The sequence below is a fragment of the Sarcophilus harrisii genome, chromosome 4 (genome assembly GCF_902635505.1).
Source record: "Sarcophilus harrisii chromosome 4, mSarHar1.11, whole genome shotgun sequence".
NCBI classification, from domain to species: domain Eukaryota; kingdom Metazoa; phylum Chordata; class Mammalia; order Dasyuromorphia; family Dasyuridae; genus Sarcophilus; species Sarcophilus harrisii.
The window spans coordinates 393,527,197-393,551,196 of NC_045429.1; the positions used below are offsets into that span (position 1 = coordinate 393,527,197).

General features: G+C 38.5%; 1 protein-coding gene and 1 long non-coding RNA gene across 3 annotated transcripts; one reads left to right on the plus strand and one right to left on the minus strand.

The window, feature by feature from the left end:
* Positions 1–9,211: 9,211 nt before the first annotated feature.
* On the minus strand, positions 9,212–24,000 carry DNTTIP2 (deoxynucleotidyltransferase terminal interacting protein 2). 2 transcript variants are annotated; one of them, XM_003769663.4, is made up of 7 exons: positions 23,795–24,000; positions 21,643–23,207; positions 20,462–20,600; positions 17,335–17,430; positions 16,239–16,403; positions 12,525–12,634; positions 9,212–9,873 (listed from the first exon to the last, which is right to left on the minus strand). In XM_003769663.4, exons 1-7 carry the CDS (start codon positions 23,870–23,872, stop codon positions 9,780–9,782), a joined length of 2,247 nt encoding a protein of 748 aa, XP_003769711.1. In that variant the 5' UTR covers positions 23,873–24,000; the 3' UTR covers positions 9,212–9,779. The 2 variants fall into 2 exon arrangements, with proteins under 2 accessions (XP_003769711.1, XP_012404965.1); XM_012549511.2 differs by lacking the exon at positions 23,795–24,000 and adding an exon at positions 23,323–23,766 and having other exon boundaries at positions 9,511–9,873.
* LOC116423385 lies at positions 12,586–13,445 on the plus strand. The gene is made up of 2 exons (XR_004233982.1): positions 12,586–12,716; positions 13,323–13,445. It is a non-coding gene; the product is annotated as an uncharacterized LOC116423385 (long non-coding RNA).

Here is a 24,000-nt window from a genome sequence, read left to right on the forward strand (position 1 = left end):
TGATCTTCCTAGATTTTAGTACTCTCCCCTTCTTCCTTAGACTGTCTTATATTTTTCCCATCTGCATTATTTCCTTCATTAGAATATAAGTTCTTTGAAGAAAACTGTTTTTTTGTTTGTCTTTGCTTCTTCAAGTCAAATAAACAAGTATTTTTAAGCTCTTACTATGTACCAGACACTATATCAAGTTTGGGGAATACAAATGCAAGCAGAAAAAAAGGCAGGAAGGGGTAGCAGTAGGGAAGATGAAGATAGCTGGCAAGGGATACGGTGGAGGACATCCTGAAGAATCATGGCAACATGGCTGGTCAACTTATCCAAAATATGGAAAATACTCCAGTTGTTCCTTAATAATTGGTCTTTCAGTCTTAAACACACAAATGCACACACATGTATGTAGGTATGTATATTTACAGTTTATCTCCCCCACAGAAGACAATGGAAGAGAGGGTCTACAAACTATAGACAAATGAGTTTGATTTCTATTCCCAGGGAAATTCTAGAATGGATGATTTAAAAAGATGACTGATAACATCTTGATAATAGATCAAAAAAGTAGCAAGATTTCATTTAAAAACTGTCCATGTTGGGACAGCTAGATGGCACAGAGAACAGAGTACTAGCCCTAAAGTCAGGAGGACCTGAGTTCAAATTTGACCTCAGACACTTAACACTTCATAGCTGTGTAACCCTGGGTAAATCACTTGACCCCAATTGCCTCAGCAAAAGAAAAAAAAAAAAACTGGCCAAGTCAGATTAACTTTTTTAAAATGAGATTATTAAATAGGTAGGTGCTTAATAAATGCTTATTGTTTTCTTGCTTGGTTCAATATAGTATTTCATCAAATAGTATCCCATTCTTGACATTTTTTTTTAAAAATTGCTTTTTATTTTTCAAAATTCATGCAAAGATAGTTTTAAATATTCACTCTTGCAAAACCTTGGGTTCCAAATTTTTCACCCTCCCTCCTACCCTAGACAGCAATAATATATTGATTAAACATGTGCAATTCTTCTGAACATATTTCCACATTTATCATGCTGCATAAGAAAAATCAGATCAAAAGGGGGTGGGATGAGAAAGAAAAAAACCAAGTAAACAAACAACAACAACAAAAAGGTGAAAATACTATGCTGTGATCCACATTCAGTCTCCATAATCCTCTCTCTGCATGAAGATGGCTCTTTTCATCACAAGTCTGTTGGAATGGCCTTGAGTCACCTCAGTGTTGAAAAGAGCCATACCCATCACAATTGATCATCACATAATTTTGTTGTTTCTGTATACAATGTTTTCTTGGTTCTACTCACTTCACTCACCATCAGTAGATGTCTTTCCAGGCTTTTCTGAAATCATCCTGCTGGTTGGTTTTTATAGAACAATACTATTCCATAACATTCATATACCATAACTTCTCAGCCATTCCCCAGTTGATGGGCATCTATTCAGTTTCCAGTTCCTTGACACTACAAAAAGGGCTGTCATAAATCTTGTTGCATATGTAAGTTTTTTTCCCTTTTTTATGATCTTTTTGGGATACAGGACCAATAGAAACACTGCTGCATCAAAGGGTATGCAGAATTTTACAGCCCTTTGTAGTCATAGCATGACTTTGAGAATGAAAGACAAACAACAATGATGATCAGAACAAAGTTCAATGGGATTATCATCTGCTTATTCCTGGACATTTTGCCTCTCTTAATGAAGTCTAAGATCATATTAGCATTTTAGGCTGTCATATGACATCACTAAAATAACTAGATCTTATTCAGAGAAACTTGTGTAGTCATACCTCTCCAATCGGGTAGGAAGTATAGTGGATACACCACCAAGTTTGAAGTCAGGAAGACCTGAATTCAAAGTCAGCTTCAGATGTTTATTAGCTCTAATTTGTTCTTTCTTCTGTAAAATAAGCATAACAACAGCACCTTTCTTCCAAAGCTGTTAGGAAGAGCAAATGAGATATTTGCAAAATGCTTAGTGCAGTATCCAGAATATATTAGGTGTTTAATAAATTTTTGTTCCTTGTAAAATTCCCCACCCTTTCCCTTCCCCAAGATTTTATTAAACTCTTAAAACCTCATTAAATTTCACTGTATTAGTTTTGCTTTAAGTCTTTTGGATCTTAACTTTATCATTCAGGACATTACTTCTCTCAATTTTTTGTCATCAGAAAATGCCATAAATATTCTATATTTACCCTTATCGAAGTCATTGATAAAGGTGACAAATAGTACAAGACCAAGGTCAGCTCTCTGGGGCATTTTACTGGAGACTATTTTCTATACATATCATTGTTATGTCCTTTCACCACTAGTTTATTTTGATATCAGTAAATTGTAATTCATGGGATATGAACATTCTCTTTTCCTTTACTTCTTAAATGATCCAGATCAATAATTATTTGTGTACCTAGCTTAGCCCTTTTATAGGTTGTAAATTAGTTGAGGAATACTTTTTAAAAAATATTCTCACCACTTTATACTGTAGCCACTACAATTTACAATATATAAGAATAATTATACATATTAAATGTTTGTTTTTAACATACTTATGACATTTATTGGGAGAGAAAGTAGGGGAGAAGGAAATACTGAATGAAACTGCACAAGTATAAATTTCTTTCCAGATTACTTTCATTCCCTATTGCTAAATGGATCCAATGTATCATCTAAAGAATATTTATGAGTCTTTTTTTTCTAATGTTAATGAAACATTTTTAACATTGCTGTCACTTTCTAGTGCCCTGTCCTCATAGAACCTTGTCTTGTACATAAGAAGTGTATTTAAGCAAAACAAACTAACACACAGGATTAACAATGTATATGCCTCATTCTGCATCTGGGAGAGGAGCACTTAGCACTGTAGTTGCTACAATATATATATTTAGATTAAGATGATAGATTATACACACACTTGTTACTCATGTAATTATGACATATTTAGTGGATGAGTTATTCTCTCAGAGAGCTGAGCTGTCCCTCACCCCTTGGCTTTGTGGCTATCACTTTTCTCGTGTTATTCCAGGACATTAATTAGCTCATCATTCCCATTTCATAACTCTAAAATCTCAGAGGGTATGGTGTCCAATCTACTCATTTGACAGTTGAAAAAATTGAAACCTAGACAAGCTGAATGACTTAGAAGAGCACTTGGGTCCTCTGATTCAAGGGCCAGCATTGTTTCAATTGTATGAATTATCCAATCAAATAATGGCACAGTCTCACCTATTGCATTTCTGTTAAAACTCTCTTAGGCATACTTGTATGTAGTTTGCTAATTGGACCATTAGTCCACCCTCTTACAATAATTAGTTTGTTTTATGCCTGAGGAGGCCACATAATGGCCCCTCAGGTCCATGTGATTTTCTCCTCTACTGCTTTATGGAATTTAGATTAGATGAAAAATTAGGAGTACTTTCACAATTGCTCTGAGCCCCAAGTTGGGAAAATTCTTAATATTTAAACAAACTTGGTTCTCTGTTTTAAATTATATATGTGTGTGTGTGTGTGTGTGTGTGTGTGTGTGTGTGTGTGTGTCTAGTTAACCCCACTTGATGGCTGAGGCAAAAATTTAGTTTATCAGAGGACACATTTGGGTTTGGAGCAGAATGTTTAGTTGATAGATGCTGGAAAAAGAGAGAAAGAACTGACCTTCTCTTGAAACTTGCCTTAATTCTTACAGAGATGGGTACAACTAGTTAGTGATATTAGCCTACATTTTCTGCTTTGACATGCCCACAGCTCAGTCCTTCCTTTCTCTGGATGATCCCAGAGCTGACAGATCTTTCTGGTCCAGATAGAGATATCCTTGAACCTTCCATTCTACTGCCAAGCTCCCTAAATCTCCCTCCATTCCAAATCTCCAGCTGGGCTTCAAGTTTCATTTGTCTTCATTTCCTCATCACTACCAGTCAACAACTTTCCCACCATCAGGTGACACAAGGATTCTGGCTTTAACCTTGTAGCTATTTCTGGGAGGAAAGAACCAACCAGTCCTCACCAATCGCCAGCTAACCGGCATTCAAAAGGCAGGTAACAGTCTAATTGAAACATTGACAGCATGTATAGGATAAGTCAAACTAGCACCAGCACCTTTCCCATCCCATCCTTTCAAACTCTGATGGAGACAGTCTGGCACCCGGAAACTAAGAGCCTTGGGAATAGCCATAGTTTCATTCCCCTTCATGGGGCACTTCTGGATCACATCCCAAAGAACTTTTCATCATGGACATTCCCACCAGCCTTGAAATTTGAACAAAGCACCCTCCACTCCCAGGGCTTCTCCCTTATTGGATGACCCCTACCAGGATCTTCATTTGAGGAATACACACAGGACAATCGTGTCTTTATTCCTTTTGTTTTTTCTTTTTTATTCCTTAAAAGCTGGACTTCCAGACTTTCCTGTCCTGATACTGGGTCCATACCACATCATTCTCCCCCTTCATCTTCCTTTTGTGAGTTTTCTGAGCCTATTAGAATGTTAAATTTCTTAAAAGCAAGAACTATCAGTACTTTGAAAATTACATCTTGTTCTGCCTCTCCTCCCCCTTCCTCCCCAAACGGCTACTTCTAGTTATGTTAAGGAGCAATAGCAGGAAATAGTTACAAGAGGGAAGTACCATACAAGCTGTCCCAAAGCTCAAAGGAGAATAATTTACAAGTCGCATCCTATATTAACCAAAAACCAAAATTGGTCATTCTCTATGCCAAATTAGCAAAGCCATCTAAGTGCTCCTGTCAGGACTTTCTAGTCTGTTGTCAATCCCAGACAAATTCCAGACCAGCAAAACATCAAAAGGTGTTGATAACTTTGGAGTGACATGGACATGTTAATTTTAGTTTTACTGATAACTTTAAAATGATTTGGATAGGTCAATGAATCCCGAAGGCAGCACAGATAAGAGTCCATTCTCTCCACCCCCAAAAACCTATAAAAATACCTCAGGCTTCTGCTTCTCCCCCTCTCCCCATTATTCTATCTCTATGCTACCTCATGTTTCCAACTCTAATCTAGGGCTGAGTGATTTCTGACTCTCCCTTTCCCCCTTCCCCATCCTTTTCTTTATAGTTTCTTTTCACCATCCCATTCTGCCTCTATCCCAGCTGCTGATTATCTCTGTACCCTCTGTGGTTATTTAAGTCTGCTTGCCATGATTTCCCCACTGTCAATAATGGCTTTCCTTTCATGAGTAACCCAAGAACTGAGTGTGCCTGCCATTTCATAAATGACCAATTCTTATTTGTATTCACAGCACTAATAAGCACTTAATGAACTCTGGATTTTGATGACTTTTTAGTCTGTGCTAGAAGCCATCGTTTTGGGAAGCATCCCTTGTGGAGATGCAGTCTGAACTGCTCCTCTAGGTATTAACAGTCACATCTACTGAAGACCTAGGAAAAGAAAGTTCTTGCCACCAATATCTCTGGCACTGTCCAATGGTTCAACATTGACAACTGGCATGAGTTTAAACAGTGAAAATGATGAGGCATTACTATCTGCTTTGCCACTGCACTCTTAAGACCATGAAATCTTCCATGGTTGACTTCCATATTAGAACGAGCTCCTTGAGATTAAGACTATCTTATTTGTCAACTCCTTTGTGTTATTCAGTGCTTTCGACATAAATACTTAATAAACTCTTCATTTCATTTTACAAGCCCACCCTTCCAACTTCTCCAACCTGAGAGATGTAGCAGCCAATTCAAGTAAGGGTTGGAATAGAAGCTCAAGTATGTACTATACTTGAAGCCCCCCAATGCTTAGATAATACCTAAAATAATGCTTAAAAGTTGGTTCACTGAAGACCTTGTACATCTAAAACATTGTTAATGGCACAGACACAAAGGCAAATCTTTAGGAGCACTTCACTAGACATCTCTAAGTTGACACTGATACACTAGTTACACTTTGGACCTCTAGTCCATAAAACAAAGCATGAGGGAACTTCTCAAATATTTTGCTAAAAATTAAGTAAACCATGTGCATAGAATTTCCTTGTTAGAGGGGAGATTAGTATTATGTATTAAGATATATGAATGTGAGGATATCCAGAAAACAGATGGGAGAAAAGGTAATTATTTGAAAGATCAATGGAGGACGAAACAGATGTTATTGGTGTATATTATAAGTCATTTGGACAGAAAGAGAAAATAGGTGAAGTGTTTAAAGAATAATCAGAATACTGGCCCAAAAGCCTGATTAGTTGTGACAGGAACATCTTCCGAAGTTCATTCTGCTCTCAGGCAAAACAACTATGAATTTGACTTGTCTCAAATGACAATTCTATTTTTCAAAAAGATGCTTCTATTTTAGATTAGTCACCAGAGGAATCAATTCTGTTGGGAATGGAGGGGAGGAGTTGAAATGTTAAAAGCCTTAGAACAAAGGGACCATACATCCCCTTGTAGAATTTGTGATAAGAGGAACTGCAGGTATAGTTTAAGAAAAATTCCAGATAAATGGAATACAAACTTTAAAGGGTTCAAAGAAAATATGGTTAGGATCTAATGGACTCTATACTCCAAGGCCAAATGAGAGGAACTTTAAAGAATGAAAAAAGTTGTGTGGGGTAGGGATACACTAGCAAAGAGACAGTGGTGTTATATGGAGAAGCTTCTTGTGGTATGAGCACCAAGCAAAAATGCATCCTGGCTTTACCTGACAGTGCCCTATTTTATCTAATTACTCTTGCTAACTAGATGCTAAACCCACTTGGGTGAAGGATGCTTCAGTTTTAACACCTGTTAGTGACCTCTAAATTAGTACGATGGGGAAAGTCTCAGCTGCCTTGTCCTAGGTATAGTTCTACGTAACTATATAAAACTACATTTTATTATAAAACACTAAGGTTAGATTCATCAAATTCTTGATTTTAAGAAAGCTTACAGGTAGCAACCATCATCAATCTTTCTATCCTATAATAGCTAGCCCCATACCAAGCACACTGTGAGGTGTCAAAAATGTTTCTTGCTTTTAGGTGGCCAGCAGAAGGTATGTGGTAAGCAAGAGAGGGGCCGAGTAGGTGATGACAGTTTACACGAGTTAATTTTTCCATCCCTCAGTTCTTTCCCAAACCATGTGGATTCAACTGCAAATATTAGTATTTTCTCTAGCCTAAAACTCTCTGCAGACATTTCCCTTTAAGTAGGTAGAACAAAAGCTAAAGCCTCCCCTTCTCACTTAAATGGATTGAGGACTGTGACCAAATCTGGGCCTAGTCTTGTTTAGAGCCTTGCTTTTTCCATACTCTGAAAAGGAGGCGAGTGCCCTCTTGTGTTATTTAGCAAGTGCTGCAAAAACTGGCAGCTGGCCTTTTTTCCCCTCAGTTCTTAAAGGGAGTGGCCAAGGAATGAAGAATGGCTATTGTTCTGGAAAGTTACACAAAACTATTTTACTTGTTTTTCTTGTTCCCTTCAAGTTGTTTTGCATTAAGAGACACGCCTGAGAACCATGCCAGTTTAGACAGTTCTCAAAAGCAAAAAAACAAAAACCTGGGATTAAAGAATGTTTTTCCCCTGGCAGACATGTGCCTAAAGCAGAGTATATTAATATTTTGACAGCCTTCATCATGGCTGCACTAGTTGAACTCTTCCCTATCCTATTATGACCTCTTCATGAATCAACTCTATGGTGTCTTCTACAGGAGGGAATAATCACTGAACTCATTTTGCTGACCCCCAGGTGGATTTCTCCAACCACGCCTCTTCTCGCTCACAGGCTGCTTTAGGATGTTGGGAGAAAAATCATGAAGTTACCTTGAGTGGTCACTACAAATCAAGTTCCTCATCCAGACCCTCCCTGAAGCCAGAGACCTCAGCAGTTTCCCCAAGGCTCGAACCTCTAACTTCCTGTGGCTCTCAGGCTGCCTAGCTTTTCAGCTGAAGACTTCTCTCCATGGGCCAATCTGTGGCCAGCTGTTGTCTTTAGCCCTCATCCCTCTGGTCTGAATCACATGACCACTAGCTTCTCCCCACTGAAGCCCATTCTCCATTCCTGTCAAAGGGAGGACATAATCGCAGAGTCAACAAAAGCCTTTACTAAACATATACAGGCCAGGAATGGTGCTAAGTGCTGGGGATTCAAAGGCAAAAACTTTCCCATCCTGAAGGAGAGGAGCTCATGGTCTAACAGGAGACACAACGCATCAGCAGCAATGGGCAAATGCACGTGTCCAGACACACACAGGATAATAGGCATGGGATAAAGGAGGGAAGGCACCAACATGGGAAAGGGGGCACAGAACAAAAGGGGGAGAGCAAAGGCACAGAGAGCCTTCTTGTAAGTTCCTATTGGGTCCAAGACCAAATATAAAATTCTACTTGACATTCAAAGCTTTTCCAATATTCTTACCCTTTATATATTCTAAAATTCAGGAATACTGGCTGTGCTCTATGCCTAAAACTCTCCTCCCTCCTCTGCTCTTTGTGGCTGCCCCCCAAACCTCCTTGTGCAGGTCTTCTCCCTCCCATTCCCCCATTTGCCTTCAAAAATCACCATCTACTGTTTTCTTGTTTACATCCTGTCTTTCCCCTTACAACATGACCTCCTCGAGGGTGAGGACCATGCTTTTGTTTTCCTTATAGACCCAATACTTCATACAGTGCCTGGCACACAGAAAACACTTAATAAGTGCTTGTTGACTGAGTTTTGTTCTTCCTTTTATTGAGCTATTAACTGCAACCCTGAAGTTTCTACCCAGTAGTCTTTATTCTGCTCATCTTAGCAAAGGAGAATCGATCTAAACTCTCCTCTGTGAAAACCCTTCAAAATAAATCTGAGGACAAAGATGATGCTTTCTTCCAGTCCAAGTACCTTCAAACGATCCTTAGCTGAGATGGTTTCCACTCCCTTTACCATCTGGGGATGGACAACACACTACAGGAAAGACTGGATTTGGAGTTAAAACCCAGGGTCGAATCACGGCTATTGCTTCTTGTGTGCTAATATCAACATCACTACCACCAATTCACATTTCTATGGGGTTTTGAGGTTATACACTCCAAGCTTCAAATATCTATCTGTAAAATGAAGGGCTATATTGAGGTACCCAATCTTTAAGGTACCTTTCTAGCCCTACATCATGTACTTATGACTAGCTTCAAGCTTCAATGCCTTCCTATAATTTGTCACCCCAAAAGAGAGGAAGGCATAATATGAAGATGACAAGTTTCATGTAGTGAACATAATTCTTACCACTCAAGCTTTCAATGGAGTTTTAAAGTGAGTTTTAATTTTTTTTATACAGCACAGTGTAGGCATCTGTAAAATTTCATACTAAAACATGTAAAATGAAACAGGATATATTATCACTCCGATATTCTATGATCATAACTATCCCAAATCTAAAAATTACTGTACAATAAGAACATTTTTATAAAGCTCTTTTAGAGCAGAAGAAACAGTGTCTTCAAAATGTTGGCACTCCCTACATTGCTTAAATAACCAAAAGACAGTGCAAACATTTTAGTGATATTTTTAAACTTTTAAACATTCTAAGTCTTTTGGGTCTCTTAAAGATCTACACATCTATATCTCCAAATCACATGATTTTTCTTCTTTTCTCCAAAAAATAAACACACCAATTTCAACTGCAAAACTAAAAAATCCACACAAGACTCCCCTTATAACTTTTCCCAGGCGACAAGGTATATAAATAGGGCCAGCCCTACAGTATATTATTAGTATGACACCAGCAGCCTTCAATATATCTTTAGGGAATAAAGGAAAAATGAAGATGAAAATAAAAATCTACAAGGTATGTTTAGGTAACTAAATGTTAGTTTCGAAATTTCTTCTTTTTCCTAAACTTCTTTCCAGCTGCATTATTGGCTTTTTCCATCATGATCTCCGTATACTTCCTTTTATTGTACCTGAAAAGACATTGAAATATCAATTAAGTATAACATATTAAACATTTCAAAAAATCTTGTCTTTTCTAAATCGATCAACCTTCAAATGTTACTTTCAGATGCAACAGATGCAACATTTTAAATCCAACAAATCATGTGAAGAAATAAAAACCAACAGCAAATAGGAAATCTACTTTCATTTGAGGAAACAAATGGTTTCTTTGAAGAATCAACGGGAAAGCTATACCCCCTTTCATCCCCTCCCTCCCAAGTGGATGATGTTTACAAATGCAACGCATTTTTCTATTGGACCTTGGAAGGACTGAAGTATTTCAGTCTAAAAAAAAAGCCACTGTTCAAAGTCAAACCCAAGAGGTTATTAAATACTCTCATTAAAAACTGTATTGCCAATGCATCTGGAGGACCACTGGAGTGCTTTTTGTTCTTGGCAATGTACGCAAGCTGTCACAACAATCTTTTGCTCATAACCTTCCTGTGATTTAAACAGCAAACATGCTAAACCCAAACCAACAAAGATGAATGATGAAGTGGCCTAAAGGGGGTGTGTGGTTGGAGGGGGAATGGCACTCCCAGCAGAGCCTGAAATGCAGCACCCCTCCTCCATCTCCCAACAGGCTTAATTCCCTTTGCATGTGGCCTGTGTCACGCTTGTTATGTTATTTGTGAATATACCCTGGCTCCTCTACTAGATCTTCTAAGTCCTATTCATTTTTGTATACTCCTTCCTAACCAAAAGCACTGAGTTGTACACAAAATGGACAATTAAAAAGCATTAACTTAGGGGACAGAGATGAGGAGTCAAATCTGGTTCAAACTTCTTCCTCGAGACCAAGCCATCCCCTTTAACAAGATTAATATTAAAGTTCTTTAAAAAGTCCGGCATTTTAAGACAGAAGTCTTAATTTGCATGGTTTCATTTGTTCTAGACTCTCCTCAAATACATGTGTGCATAATGTCACCCTCCAATTCCAGAATATAAATACTAATGACTTTTTACTGTTTATGACCCATTTAAGAGGTAGAACAATTTGAAATAGTTTTGGCATTTCTGTGACAATCTGCTTAAGATTTATAACATAATGAGGTAAATTAAAGCATTTACTAAAGTAAACGAGAGATGAATAAGCTTGTAAACCTCCAACACTGCAAAGATCTCTCAGCTCTTATTCATCTTGTATGTGTGCAAAGGGTCATTTCAACTAAATATAAATTAGAATGACAAGTAATATTTTGGTGTAATTTTTTAAAAAGGTATTAACTTTAAATATTTCTGGCTACATAGATCATCTTGAAAGACAACATATTTTCTACCTCGCTAGCTTCCATGGGTCCTGATCTGTGTAGGGTGCCTCTAAGTCTCCTCTTGGATATACCATCTATTGAGACCATCCTGGCTGGGTTCTAATACTTTCCGGCCTCCCCCGTCCCATTCTGTGGCAGCACACGATGATCCTTCCTTTGTGAAATCTTTCCTGATCTTTACAATTCTCTAGCCACAAATGACCACAGGGCCAGAGTTAGAAAGTACCTCAGCACCTACCTAGTCTCCATCCCACTTGAAGGAATCCCCTGGGACAACAAAAGTAGTAAGCCCAACACCTCTAAGGAGGTCAATATCCCATAATCTCTCTAAGCAACTCATCATTTTCTATTTTCTCATTTGTGTATATGCTGTGTCCCCCCAGTAGGATTTAAGCCAAGGGCAGGAGCATTGACTATATATTGGTAATTCCTCAGAACTATGAGCTTTAGCCCCTTTTGACATCCCCTCACACATACACTTCAATATATTATTTAAACAAGTCCTTCCATAATTCAAGTACAGTACTCCTGACTCCTACCATGGAGGTTCCTGGTAGTTAGTAAATGTAGAGACAATTCACCAACTTCACAGGCAGTTAGTTTAACTGTAAGAAAATGTATTATAAAAATATGCTTTTCACTAAAGAGTAACCAGTTGTCTTACAAAACAATTATAAAAGTCTTTTGACTCTCAAGCTCCTCTAGCATATTTTAAATGATCTGAATTACAAAAATTCCTATCACACTTTTTCCCCCCACTGAGGCAATTGGGGTTAAGTGACTTGCCCAGGATCACTCAGCTGGGAAGTGTTAAGTGTCTGAGATCAGATTTGACCTCAGGTCCTCCTGACTTCAGGGCTGATGCTCTTGACACTGCACCACCTAGCTGCCCTTATCACATGCTTTTAAAGTAGGAATACATAGACAGGATTATCACATGCTTTTAAAGTAGGAATACATAGACAGGATAAGATTCAAATATAAAAGGGACTGTGAGTTCACAAAGTCCAATCCTCTCATTTTATAGATGAGAAGCCAAGATACAAACAGAAAAGTTAAGTGACTTAGCAGTAGAACTTGTATACAGAATATATATGAATAATTCTCACCTTACTGAGCATGTGTTTTCATCTATAAATTGGGGATATTGTCTATAGAATTTACCTTACAAAGTTGTGATGATCAAATGAAAAATGTAAAATTCAAACAGTCAACTCTAAAGGGGAACATGTGACGCCAGTTATTATTAAGTAGTAATATAGGGATTCAAAAAGCAGGACTCTTTCCAATATAACATATGCTGTCTTTCTGAAATTTTTATAATTAAAACCTCCCCAAAATAATTCTACCTTCTGAATTCAGAATCTGCCAGCAATTCCTCCACAATTGTTCTTTTCCTTTGCTTCTTAGGAATTCGAGAATGATAGAAGTCAGCAGGATTATCGGCAATTGTTCCAACCTGGAAAAGATGGATTGAAACGGGAGTATCAAAGTGAAGACAAGAAGCACCAATTAAGTGTTTACTCTGTACCAGGCATGAGGTAATGACAAGAGCTGGGGATAAAAACACAGTTATGGACCTCAGGGGGCTCACTTTCTAACAGGGGAGACAAGAGGCAAGTAACTTTACACACAAGACATAACCAGGGAAAATGGAAGGTAACCCCAGAGGGAAGTGTAGCATTCATAGAAGAACCACAAAAAGCCAAGAACATCAGGCGTAGGGGCAAGTGTTCCTGGCCTGGTAGATCGAATCCAGAGATGAGAATGTCAAGTGTGAGATCAGAAGTAATCAGAGCAGACTAGGAGGGAGCAGATGAGGCTAGGGGACTGAAATCAACCCCAATGCACAGCCCTCCTCAGTAGAGCTGAGGAACAAGAGTCAAAAAATAGATGGTAAAGTTTCATCCAGGAATTGATAGGCTAAGATTAGGTCAAATTCAGGGAAGTAAAAGGACTTCTAGTACTTGAGTCAGTCTAATGCGAAAGTGGTAAATTGAGGGGTTCAAATTAAGTGAGTAGGAAAGGGAATGAAAAACGAGTGAGGAGACAATTAGAAAGGAGACTGCATCCAGCTGAACTTTTGATTATTGGCACTAAAAACAATGGAAAAATATATTCATAGCCACTTTTTTTCTTTTTTTTAGGGCAGCTGGATTCACAGCTGTTTGTTATCTCCTCCTGGGTTACTTCAAAAGCACAGTAGTGAAAAAGCCTTGAGGTGTCAAGACAATGAGCATTTATTAAGCACCAAGCACTGGGGATGTGAAGAATGGCAAAAACAGTTCCTGCCTATAGAAAAGTCATCATCTAATGGGGAGACTATGTATGAATACACTACAGACAGGAGAGGTAAGTGGGAGGCAATCTCGGAGGGAAAGTTCTAGCATTAGAAGGAACCAGGAAAGGCATATTGTAGAAGACAGAATTAGCTTTTCTCAGTGATACAGTGATCCAAGAAAATTACAATACACTTAGAATGAAAATGCCATCCACATTCAAAGAACTGTGGAGACTGCAAATTGAAGCATATTATTTTCACACTTGCCTTTTTTTCTCTCATGGTTTTCCCCTTTTATCTTGATTTTTTTTTTCTTAACATGACTAATATGGAAATATGTTTAAAATGACTGTACATGTGTAACTTGTATCAGATAAACTTGCTGTCTTGAGGGAAAAAAATTTGGAACTTAAAAAAAAAAGTGAATGTTGAAAACTATCTTTACATGTAATTGGAAAAAATAAAATGCTATTAACTGGGGAAAAAAGAAGACCGATTTTAACTGAAATGTGAGGGTGTGGATAATTCTCAGAACCTGAAAAAGAAGAATTTCCTATTTCCAAAGAGTAGAATGATAAATCCTCCACTAAACCACTCCAAGAAAGCATGGAAGTGGGCCATTAACATGCTTATGTATATGTGTATGTAGTCTGAGAATTGGACTAATTTGGAAAAGCTAATTCATTAGGAGGTTGGCTACAGACTTATTTTTCAAAGCTATAATTGCTTTCAAAAACTACCTATTAACGAGCAGGGCCAGGAGATCATTATATACTTCAACAATACTATATGATGATCAATTCTGATGGACTTGGCCATCCTCAGCAATGAGATGAACCAAATCAGTTCCAATGGAACAGTAATGAACTGAACCAGTTACACCCAGTGAAAGAACTCTGGGAGATGACTAAAAACCATTACATTGAATTCCCAATCCCTATATTTTTGCCTGCTTGCATTTTGGATTTCCTTCACAGGCTAATTGTACATTATTTCAGAGTCCGATTCTTTTTGTACAGCAAAATAACGGTTTGGTCATGTATACTTATTGTGTATCTAATTTATATTTTAATATATTTAACATCTACTGGTCATCCTGCCATCTAGGGGAGGGGTTAGGGGAAGGACGGGAAAAATTGGAACAAAAGGTTTGGCAATTGTCAATGCTGTAAAATTACCCATGCTTGTAAATAACTTGTAAATAAAAAAAAAAAAAAAAACTGCCTATTAAGTCAGAGTGACAGAGAACTGCAGGAAAATACCAACAAGGAACAAAGTTACAGGTCTATAAGGACTGTTATCCAAACAATGAAGTTACCCGAGTGTAAGTTCCCCCAAGCATCAGTAATTCAAGCATGTAACAGGATAAGAACAGAAGACTTGATTTTTCCCATACATATTTACCCAAACTATACATCTCATAACCAAAAAGATCAATGCAAAGTAAGTTTTAGTAATAGTCATTTGTGACATCTTATCCTACAATGTATAGCACAAGACCTTGCTGATCCCACAGACATCAACTTTGGACAAAGGTTACACTTTCTGATGTCCTTTCATAAAAAATAATTTCATTTTGTAAAAAATACTTGAAGAAACTTAATATTTCATCCACCTGAGAATAAATAAATTTGAATTTAGAACACTAGTTATTTCATTAAGGTGATATACCAGAAAGAATATAGCAAGTCTAAGTAAATAATGAAGATTCCAAAATTTTATCTAAAAGCCTGGGTATTACTGAAAAATGGTAAACTACTAGCTAGACTCCTTTTTTCTGGAGCTTCTTTCTCACAGCATCGATCTTGAAAAAAATATATACCTTAAATTTTTAGAAGGTGGTGGGGAAGAGGGTCAAGGGTCACATAGGAAAAGGCAGACACTATGATAAACACCTACTGCTTACCTAACAGAAGACTAATGCCAAGGCATTTGTGGCTTTTTGGTCTAAAAGTCTAAGACTGGACAGAGTCTCTGTCTCTCTTCTTTCCTCCCTCCCTTTTAGGGAACCTACACATAACATTTACTAGAATGTCAGGTCTGCAATCAGAAGGACTCACATTCAAGCACAGTCTCAGATATTTCCTACCTGGAGGATGTTTGCCTCAATTTCCTCATCTGTAAAATGAACTGGAGAAAGAAATGGCAAAGCACTCATGTCTACCAGCAAAATCCCAAATGGGGTCATGAAAAGTTGAAAATGACTGAACAAAGGTCTATCCACTGAGCACATGGGGAGGACAAAAGAACAACCTAATTTATAAAAAGCTCTTGAACACAATCCCTTTATAAACTATTAACTACCTGAAGGAAATAACAATTCTAGTGACAGCCAAATTACAGCTGTTAATCCAAATTAAATGTGTAATGGGCTGAAGTTTGAGTTGATGCACTGAGGTCCCAAGTACGAGGCTAAATAGTAATTGGGCTATACTCTATTAATATACATGATTGGATAAAGAATGGCCCCCGCCCACTCTTTGTGCAAGTCCTGATGTGTTGTATAGGAAATGACGATTTTGGTGGGTGGAGGCAGAGAGAGAGACAGGAAGAGAAGCTGGGAGAGATTGGGCTGGGTTCGAGACTCCGAGCTGCTGGTTGTGTGGCTGCTGGTCGAGCTAGCTTCTTGACTCAGCTGCACACATTGCTATCGCCAATTCTCTTACACCTCCGATCCTTCTTCACTGAGAATAAAGACTGACGATTTTCCCCTAACCTGAATTCCTGACTCCGACTGATTTTAAAATACGCGATCTTCACATAAATGAATGGTGTTTCTTACCTGGAAATATTTAGGAAAACCATCTCTATCATTTTTCTTATAAAATCTTTTAGGGTCCATACTGGCTCTCATCTGCAATGCTTTGAGGTCATTTTTCAGTTCAGTTGTCAATTCTGGGGCTTTCATACCAAACCAGCCATCTCCTGCTGTTTTTTTCCGTTCCTCCTGAAATTTAGGTTGCAGAAAAGACATTATATGTTTTATGTCCCAACCAAAAACATCTTTCCCTCAAATTACAGTGAAGAATATTTTGTGAATTGGCATCAATTAATAAGATTTAAATTTGGAGCAAAAAAAATGTCTCCTGTATTTTCATTTTGTATAAAAAAGAGAATGAATACATGAATATGAAAGGGATTTTTCAGACAACTCTAAATATATTATCTGATAAAGAAAATGGGAGAAAAAAACCAAAGACAATTATTTCTATAATAGTTTTCCCATTAAACACATACTATACCATTCTAATTGATAACTCATAAAATACCTCCACTTAGAATTCTAAGAAAACTTTTCATTTGATCTCTATTTTAGAAAGCCACTTATTCCTATTATTTTTGGCAGAAAAGAAAAAAATAAAAAGTAAAATTAATTACTGTTCTTCCAAAACTATCCAAGGACAAGATATTAAGTTTGTATGCCCCTATGGTATTTCACATTAATGATTGGAACCTTCATCTATTTTTTTTTTTGTTTTTTTTTTTTTTTTTACCTACAAACAGCTTTATGATTTACCCATAATAGTATTCTGAAATAGAGTACTGTAGGAAATAGAGCCCCTGTAGGAAAAAGTGGAAAACCACATATTTTGCCTCTATGTTCATTCAAAACAGAATTAGATTCACTGAGTGAACCTGACTTTGTTGAAATGGCTATCAGCTAATTAATGCAAACTGAGATGTGCTTCTTACATGCCACACTGGTTGGTCACACATCAATTATACAATCACATAAGCACTATTCTTGAGCTCCCTCTTTCTCCTACACATAAAACTGCCATTTTTGGTGCCACCTAGGTTTTTGTAAAATGTAAATTACTTGAAAATATTTCTGGGGTGTTCCACCGCCAGTATTAAACCAAGATCTCTGTACTTACTCTGCGTTTTTTTTTAAGTTGAAATTGTGATTCTTTGTATGGTGGGATGCAATCCTTCTTTTCAAAATCAGGAGTAATTATGGTTTTTTGCAAGAGCTAATAAAAAAAAAAGAGAGAGAAAATGAATGAGTCCCTGAATGCTGTCAGAGTAAGTTAAATAAACAAGTCATAATTTGTGTTTTAAACTGACTAAATTTAATATCTTCCAAAGGTTGGAGTCTGTCTTACAGCTCGTTTTAAGCAATGTTCCTAAAAAGCTTGTGTAAATTAGATCACACACAAGTGGTACTATGAAGAACAATCTTTACTTTAACCAATCCTTTAATGTTTATGAATATATGCATTTTACAAAGGTAATTAAAATAGTTCAGTGGATAGAAGAGCAAGCCTGAAATCAGGAAGACCTGAGTTCAAAGACAACCTTGGAGTTTTCTTCTGTATGACCTTGGGCAAGTCACTTAATCTGTTAATGGGGATAACATTACTACTCTAACTAGACTGTTGTAAGGATTAAGTAAGATTATGTTGTACAGCACTTACCCTACATGCTGCTCACTCTATAGACATTTGTTTGAATGCTACCCCTGACTGTAAGCTCCTAGAGGGCAGGCACTGTCTTTTGACTCTGTATTTCTCTACTATAGCATGCCTGGCACACAGGCAAACATGACATCAATACTAGTTATTCTGATTATTACCTTAAAAAGATCTAGATGATTATATAGTACTTATTTACTAACACAATGCTCCACTATATTTATCACCATAAAACTGCCCACATAAAACGAATACATGAAATATGTAAGGCAATGGGATGAGTAGTCTCTTCTCTGACAGAATCTGACCAAATTATGAACACCACAAATCATAACAGCTCTTTTTTCTATTAGTATAATAGTTATACATATTAATTTTCTGTGGTCAGAAAAAAAAAAGGCCCTAGAGATACCCATTTTGATGGTCCTAGCAGGCTTCTACTTTGGGAGAGCAAATGACTTATCTTTTGGCAACAATTATGATTTCTGTTTTAGATACTTTGGCTCTGAAAGGGAGCCACAAAAAACCTTAAATAATGTTTCTGAATGTCAGTTAATTTCCCAAGTACGGATAAATATTGTCTTGCTTCACTGGCTGTTTATAGAGTTGTACCAGATATAGACATCCAATTAGCTACTCAGTCAAGGTTACAGTTTTACTGAATTTGGGGAGATATTTCTTTGGGTTTCCTATATTGCAATGAGGCCACCATCTGAGAATATATAACAGCACAACGGAAAGAGCATGGAATTTGGATTGGCAGAAAATGAGAATTGGGTTTGAATTCGCAATGATTAGTTGTGACTGCAGACAAATCACTTAACTTGTAAGCCTCAATTTCTTCCTCTGAATTTGGGAGGAATGGGCATCAGGCTAAGAATGTCTAGATCTGGATTCTAGTCCTAGCACTACTGCCTACTGGCTATGAAACTCAGGGAAACCTTAGTTTTCTATGTCTGTTTCTTTATTATAAAATTAGGAGAGTGGGAAAATGCATTTTTTTTCCAGCTCTAAAAATTCTATGACTTCTTTACAGAGCATCTGCTGTCTTACTTCACTGTCTCCACATTCTCATATACTTGGACATGTCTGTTCGTAATTATAAAAATGGTATTACTGCTCCACATCATTACATTCCCTCTGTTTTTGAGTATGCCAGAATTAATAGATGCAATAGTTGGTTGAAGGAGAATCAGAAAACACTGATGGCAGAGGACCAATATGAGGACAATGCTATTGAACCTACAGACACTTCTAAAGCTGGATTTGATGTTAAGTCACTTCTGAGTACAATAGAATTCTAGTAAATGATTCAAAGGAGAAAAGTCCAAATACCATATCTTAAAAGATGTCTTCAATTTATCAAATATTTGCATGTGTAACATACTGTGCTAAGGGCTAAAGTCTATGAGGGAAACAGTACACCCATTTACCTACTATAAAGCACATGCTTTGAGGACCAGGGTAGACCACGATAGCCATTATACAGATTCAGAACTGGAAATGTCATAGACTGAATAAAGTCAGAGTCTGAGAAGTCAATATTTTTGGTGACAGCACAAAAATTACAGCCTGGTCACAAATATAATAGAAATAAAGAACAGGAAAAGATAAGAGGAAACGTTAGCAAGGTGAGCCTGGGTTAGAGGAAAGAAGAGAAAACTTTCTGACAGGGGCAAGCAGACCAGGTTCAATTTTCAAAGAGACTGCATCTGAACAGGTTCTTAAAAGACAGGCAAGATTTCAACAGGTGGATAGAGAGAAAATGGGACAGCACAGCAAAGAATGAAGGAAGGAAAATGCACAGCAAAACCAGAAAGCAGCAAATAGTTCACAATGATGAGTATGCCTTCTATGAAAAGGAGTAGGGAAGGCTAGAGGTAAGCTCTGGAAAGACCTTGGATAATCTTAAAAAATTGGGGCATTATTTGGTAATGACAAATATCTAACTGAAAGTTTCTAAGCAAATGAGTTATACAGTCATTTGTGAAAGTTAATCTGGCAGCAATGTGTGAACTGAAATGGCAGACTAGAGAATGTGGAGCTCAATTAGGAAAATGTTAAAATAATCCAGCCAGGGGTATTCTTGGAAGGCCTTGGCAAGGATGGAAGGAATAAGAAGGGACAGAGTGTACATTACACCAATATTACTGGTATAGCAATGAAAAGGGATTGTGCATACACATGATAGAGAAGTAACAAAACTAGGACAAATGAAGAGCTAGTTTAAAGTGAGATTGAGATTATATTTCATTTGAAACACCCAGGTAGATAGTTAGCATACAGTTGAAATATGGTCCTAGAACTTGGAGGCTACAGATATAGATTTGGGAGTTTTCTGTATATAAATGATATTGAAATGACATTTCCCAGGAACAGAGAGTTTGAAGAAGGTTGAAGCAAGCAGTAAAACTCTCTAGCTGGAACTCAAATAAATGCTATAGGGAAAGAATGAATATCATTCTTAAATTTATTTTTTAGTACTTCAGTAAAGTATTCATTAGATTGAGCATTTAAATAAAGGAAAATGAAAATATGCTCCAGAGGATTGGTGGTGTGAAAAAATAAAAGGATATGTTATTAAACTTACCTCCTTTTTGTTCTTTTCCTTTATTTGTGTAAGGGCCTTTTTGTTGAAGTCCATTTTTTCTGCATTAAAGTTAATATATAAGCCTCCAAGTTGTTTAATACTCAACCCAGGGTCTATGCTGCTACTTGACAACTTCAAGCTGAAAGGAAAATTATCATTTAAAATTTAATTTTTAATTAAATATTCAAAGAGTTTTTAGAATTTTTAGAGCTAGAGAAAAACACATGAATGGTATTTTTAAAGTAAAATACATATGAGGAATATGCTAGAAATTAACATGGTAGGCTTAGAGTTTGCATGGGGACCATTTCTCACTTATCTTCAAATGTATTCTACTGAGATTGTTAATTAAATTAACAATCCAAATGTTCTTGAAGATCATAACTTTAAAATTCCTAATTCACCTATATTTAAAGACATTTAATTCTTTATTATAATTCTTCAGATTAAGATATTTGATTTTATCAAGAAGTCTCAGTCAATTTCTTCTTGAATACACAAACGGTAAGAGAAATTTATTAAAAGCACATTTTACTGTGCTAATTTTGAAATGCGATGACACACTAACCCACCTACTTACTGGTCCCTGATCCCTTCCACATTTAAGTGCTAATATTGGGAACCTATAACACATCTAAGAAACAGCAGGGCCCTAGCTAATTTCAAACAGATAACTTATTCACAATTCATGAAGAATCAACAAATTTGCTTTGAGACCAATCTATTCTTGTTAACAAATATTTACCTATTGAAAATTAAAGTATGTTTGAATATGATTCAGTAGCGAAGGAAAACTAATCAAGGGGAAAATTATTTATGCTCTATTTCAATCTTGGTGGCAGACAATTTCCTATTTAATTGCCTACACAGCCAGATACTTACTCTGCAATCAAGGAACTCAAGTCCCAACAAAGAAGCTAAAAATGACAGCTTTCTTAAGTTGGTCCCAAAACCCATTCAGTGCTCCTTTCTAACATTCAAAATACCTAAGTGTGTCACTGTGGATATGCTTCAGAGATACTGACATCTACAACCATACTGTGCACCTGTGAGGCAAAAAATATTCATCCTACAGACCCATTGGCCAGCTTACTCATCTAATATTTGCAGGAAAAGTTAAAGGAATTTAACACAGCATACAAGCAAGAAACCCACATTCTTCAATTCATATACAAACTTACAGGTTAGACTTAGTGTTACTTAATAAGTCATCTTCATCTATGAACTCATCTTCCTTTTCTTCCTGATCTATATGTTCCTCTTCTTCACTTACTTCTTCTTTTTCTTCTTCATTTTCCTGCTCACTGGCTACTTCACTTGCTTTTTCTTCCTCTATGTAAAAGTTCTTATCAGAACTCAACCCAGGGGTTTTATCAATGACGAAGAATACATCGCTTGATGGGTTATCTTCTGAATCTTTTTCAGGTGAAAGCTTCTGCTCATCACTCTCAATAAAACACAATGTGTTCTCCTCAGTCTCACTTTCTTCCTCATCACTGCTGAGAGCTAACAGCAGGACAGTATCACTGTTATCTTGGGACCTGCTGGAAACAGAGGTAGGACTGATCACAGTATCACCTTTTAAATATTCTTTTCTGTCATCAGTATCTTCAATGATACTGATTTTGCAATCACTGTTCTCATTACTAGTAATTTCTGTAATATCATCGATTTCCTCTGCCTTTTTATTCTGTTTGCTTTCCTCCTTACATTCAACTAAAAGAACAAAAGCTTTTTTTACCCGGTCAGCATCTGTCATTTTGTGCTCTAATTTGGTTCTATCTGGTGTTGATTGGCTTTGAGAAGTAAGTTGTTTTTCAAAGCTGTTTTGTTCAAGTTCTTCACAATTTATTTCTTTTTCCTCCTCCAATATATGAAGCTCATTATTTAAATTCTTTTCTTCTAAAGATTCTTTTGCCTTGGTACCTTTCTTCCTTCTTGTCTGTATTTTTGGTTTCTCTTCTGAACTTTCCCCTACAGATTTCTCATCAGATACCTGAATTTCATCTTTACATGGATCAGGCCTACTTCCAGAAGGAGCACTCTGTTCAGCATCCGAACTCTGAGTATTCACACTTACAGATTCAGGGATGTCTTCTGGTTGGGAAGGAACTACATGCTCATCCCTCTTTACATCTTTATCATCTTCTACTTCAACTAGCACCTCGATTTCTTTCTTTAATTTCCTCTGTTGGCTCCTCATTGTCCTTTGGTTCCCAATAGATGTGATACCCGAGCACCACGACTCGGCGTCAGAAGTTTCTTCAGCCAGCAAGGCGGAATTTGGATCCACCTGGAACTTGGTCTCTCTCTGTCTGGCTCTTCTGGTTCTGACAGGAGACGCCCGAGGGGCGGACAGAACCGAGGAGCAGGACTCCGCTTCCGACACTTCGCCTTCATCGCCGGACTTGACGGATCCACTGCGAGCAGCCTTCTGCCTAGCCCTGCCTCTGGACTCCGGCTGGCAGGGAATGATGATGCGCCTTCTCCGGGTGATCCGGACCGTCGGTTCCTGCAGTCCCGAGGCATAAGAACAAGTAGACTCCGCTTCCGAGACCTCCCCGTCCGTTACCGATTCAACGACCTGGGCCAGGGCACTGCGACTTCGACTCCGGGCCGCCCGGCCTGTAGGAGGGTCCTGCGGGGGGGGCTTGGAGTCCGCCTCGCTCGGGGGGTCCGTCTTCGAGTCCTTCATGTCCTCCGGCTCCTGGCTCTGCCCCCTCCTTGCTCTGGGGGCGGGGGAAGCCTGTAAAAACGGTCAGAAACAGAAGCCCCGTTACCGAGGGAGGGAAGCGGACGTGGGATCAATAATGCGTGAAAGCCTCGGCCGCGACCTCCCTGGGTGGCCCCCGACAACTTACCGGACCTCTCTAGGCCTCAGTTTACTTATATGCCAAAGGGAGGGGCGTTGGGGAGACGACCTCGGGGCTCCTCTCCGCTCTGCGGCAAAGCTCCGGCACCAAGCCCCACCCGGGGGGCTGCTCGCTCTGCCTGATCTCCGAACACAGCCCGCGCCGGCGTCCGGAGGGCTACCTAACGTACCGGAGGGGGAAGCGTCTCTACTCTGGCGGCGGACCACGCTGCAGGGCGGGGCGGGGCTAACGGAAGGCGGGGCCACGCACGCGCCACGCGCGCGCACGGGCCATGACGCCACTACGCTCTTCCCCCGCGCCGGCCGGGCCGGGGTCCGAAGCTCGCGTTGCGTCATTCGCAGGGCCCCTCCGCGCTCGGCACTGCTTCCCTTTTCTGAAAACCGAGACGCTCAGGCCGACAGTTTGCAAAGCGGGGGCGGGGAAGGAGAAAGAGGAGTAATAGCGAATGCCCGGCTCCTACCCTGCGCCCCGGGGTGTCATTCATCTCAATTTTCCTCGGCGAAGACCGCTCCGGCCGCATCGATCTGGTGGCCACCATCCTGCTGACTCTTCCAGCCGCCAGCTGTTGCAGCCTTCACGTTCTGACACTTCCTTCTTTTAGGACGCCCCGGAAATACGTTTTCTAATCCGGTCTTGGCCATTTTTTTCCCCTCCCGGACCTTCCCT

Bases quoted from the DNA above. Each gene is read 5' to 3' on its own strand.
- DNTTIP2 (XM_003769663.4), bottom strand. From the start codon at position 23,872: ATGGTGGCCACCAGATCGATGCGGCCGGAGCGGTCTTCGCCGAGGAAA. The intron at 23,208-23,794 runs GTAGGAGCCGGG...CCGTTTTTACAG, and splicing joins ATGACACCCCGGGGCGCAGG to GCTTCCCCCGCCCCCAGAGC. The intron at 16,404-17,334 runs GTAAGTACAGAG...CCTAAATTTCAG, and splicing joins AACTTAAAAAAAAACGCAGA to GAGGAACGGAAAAAAACAGC.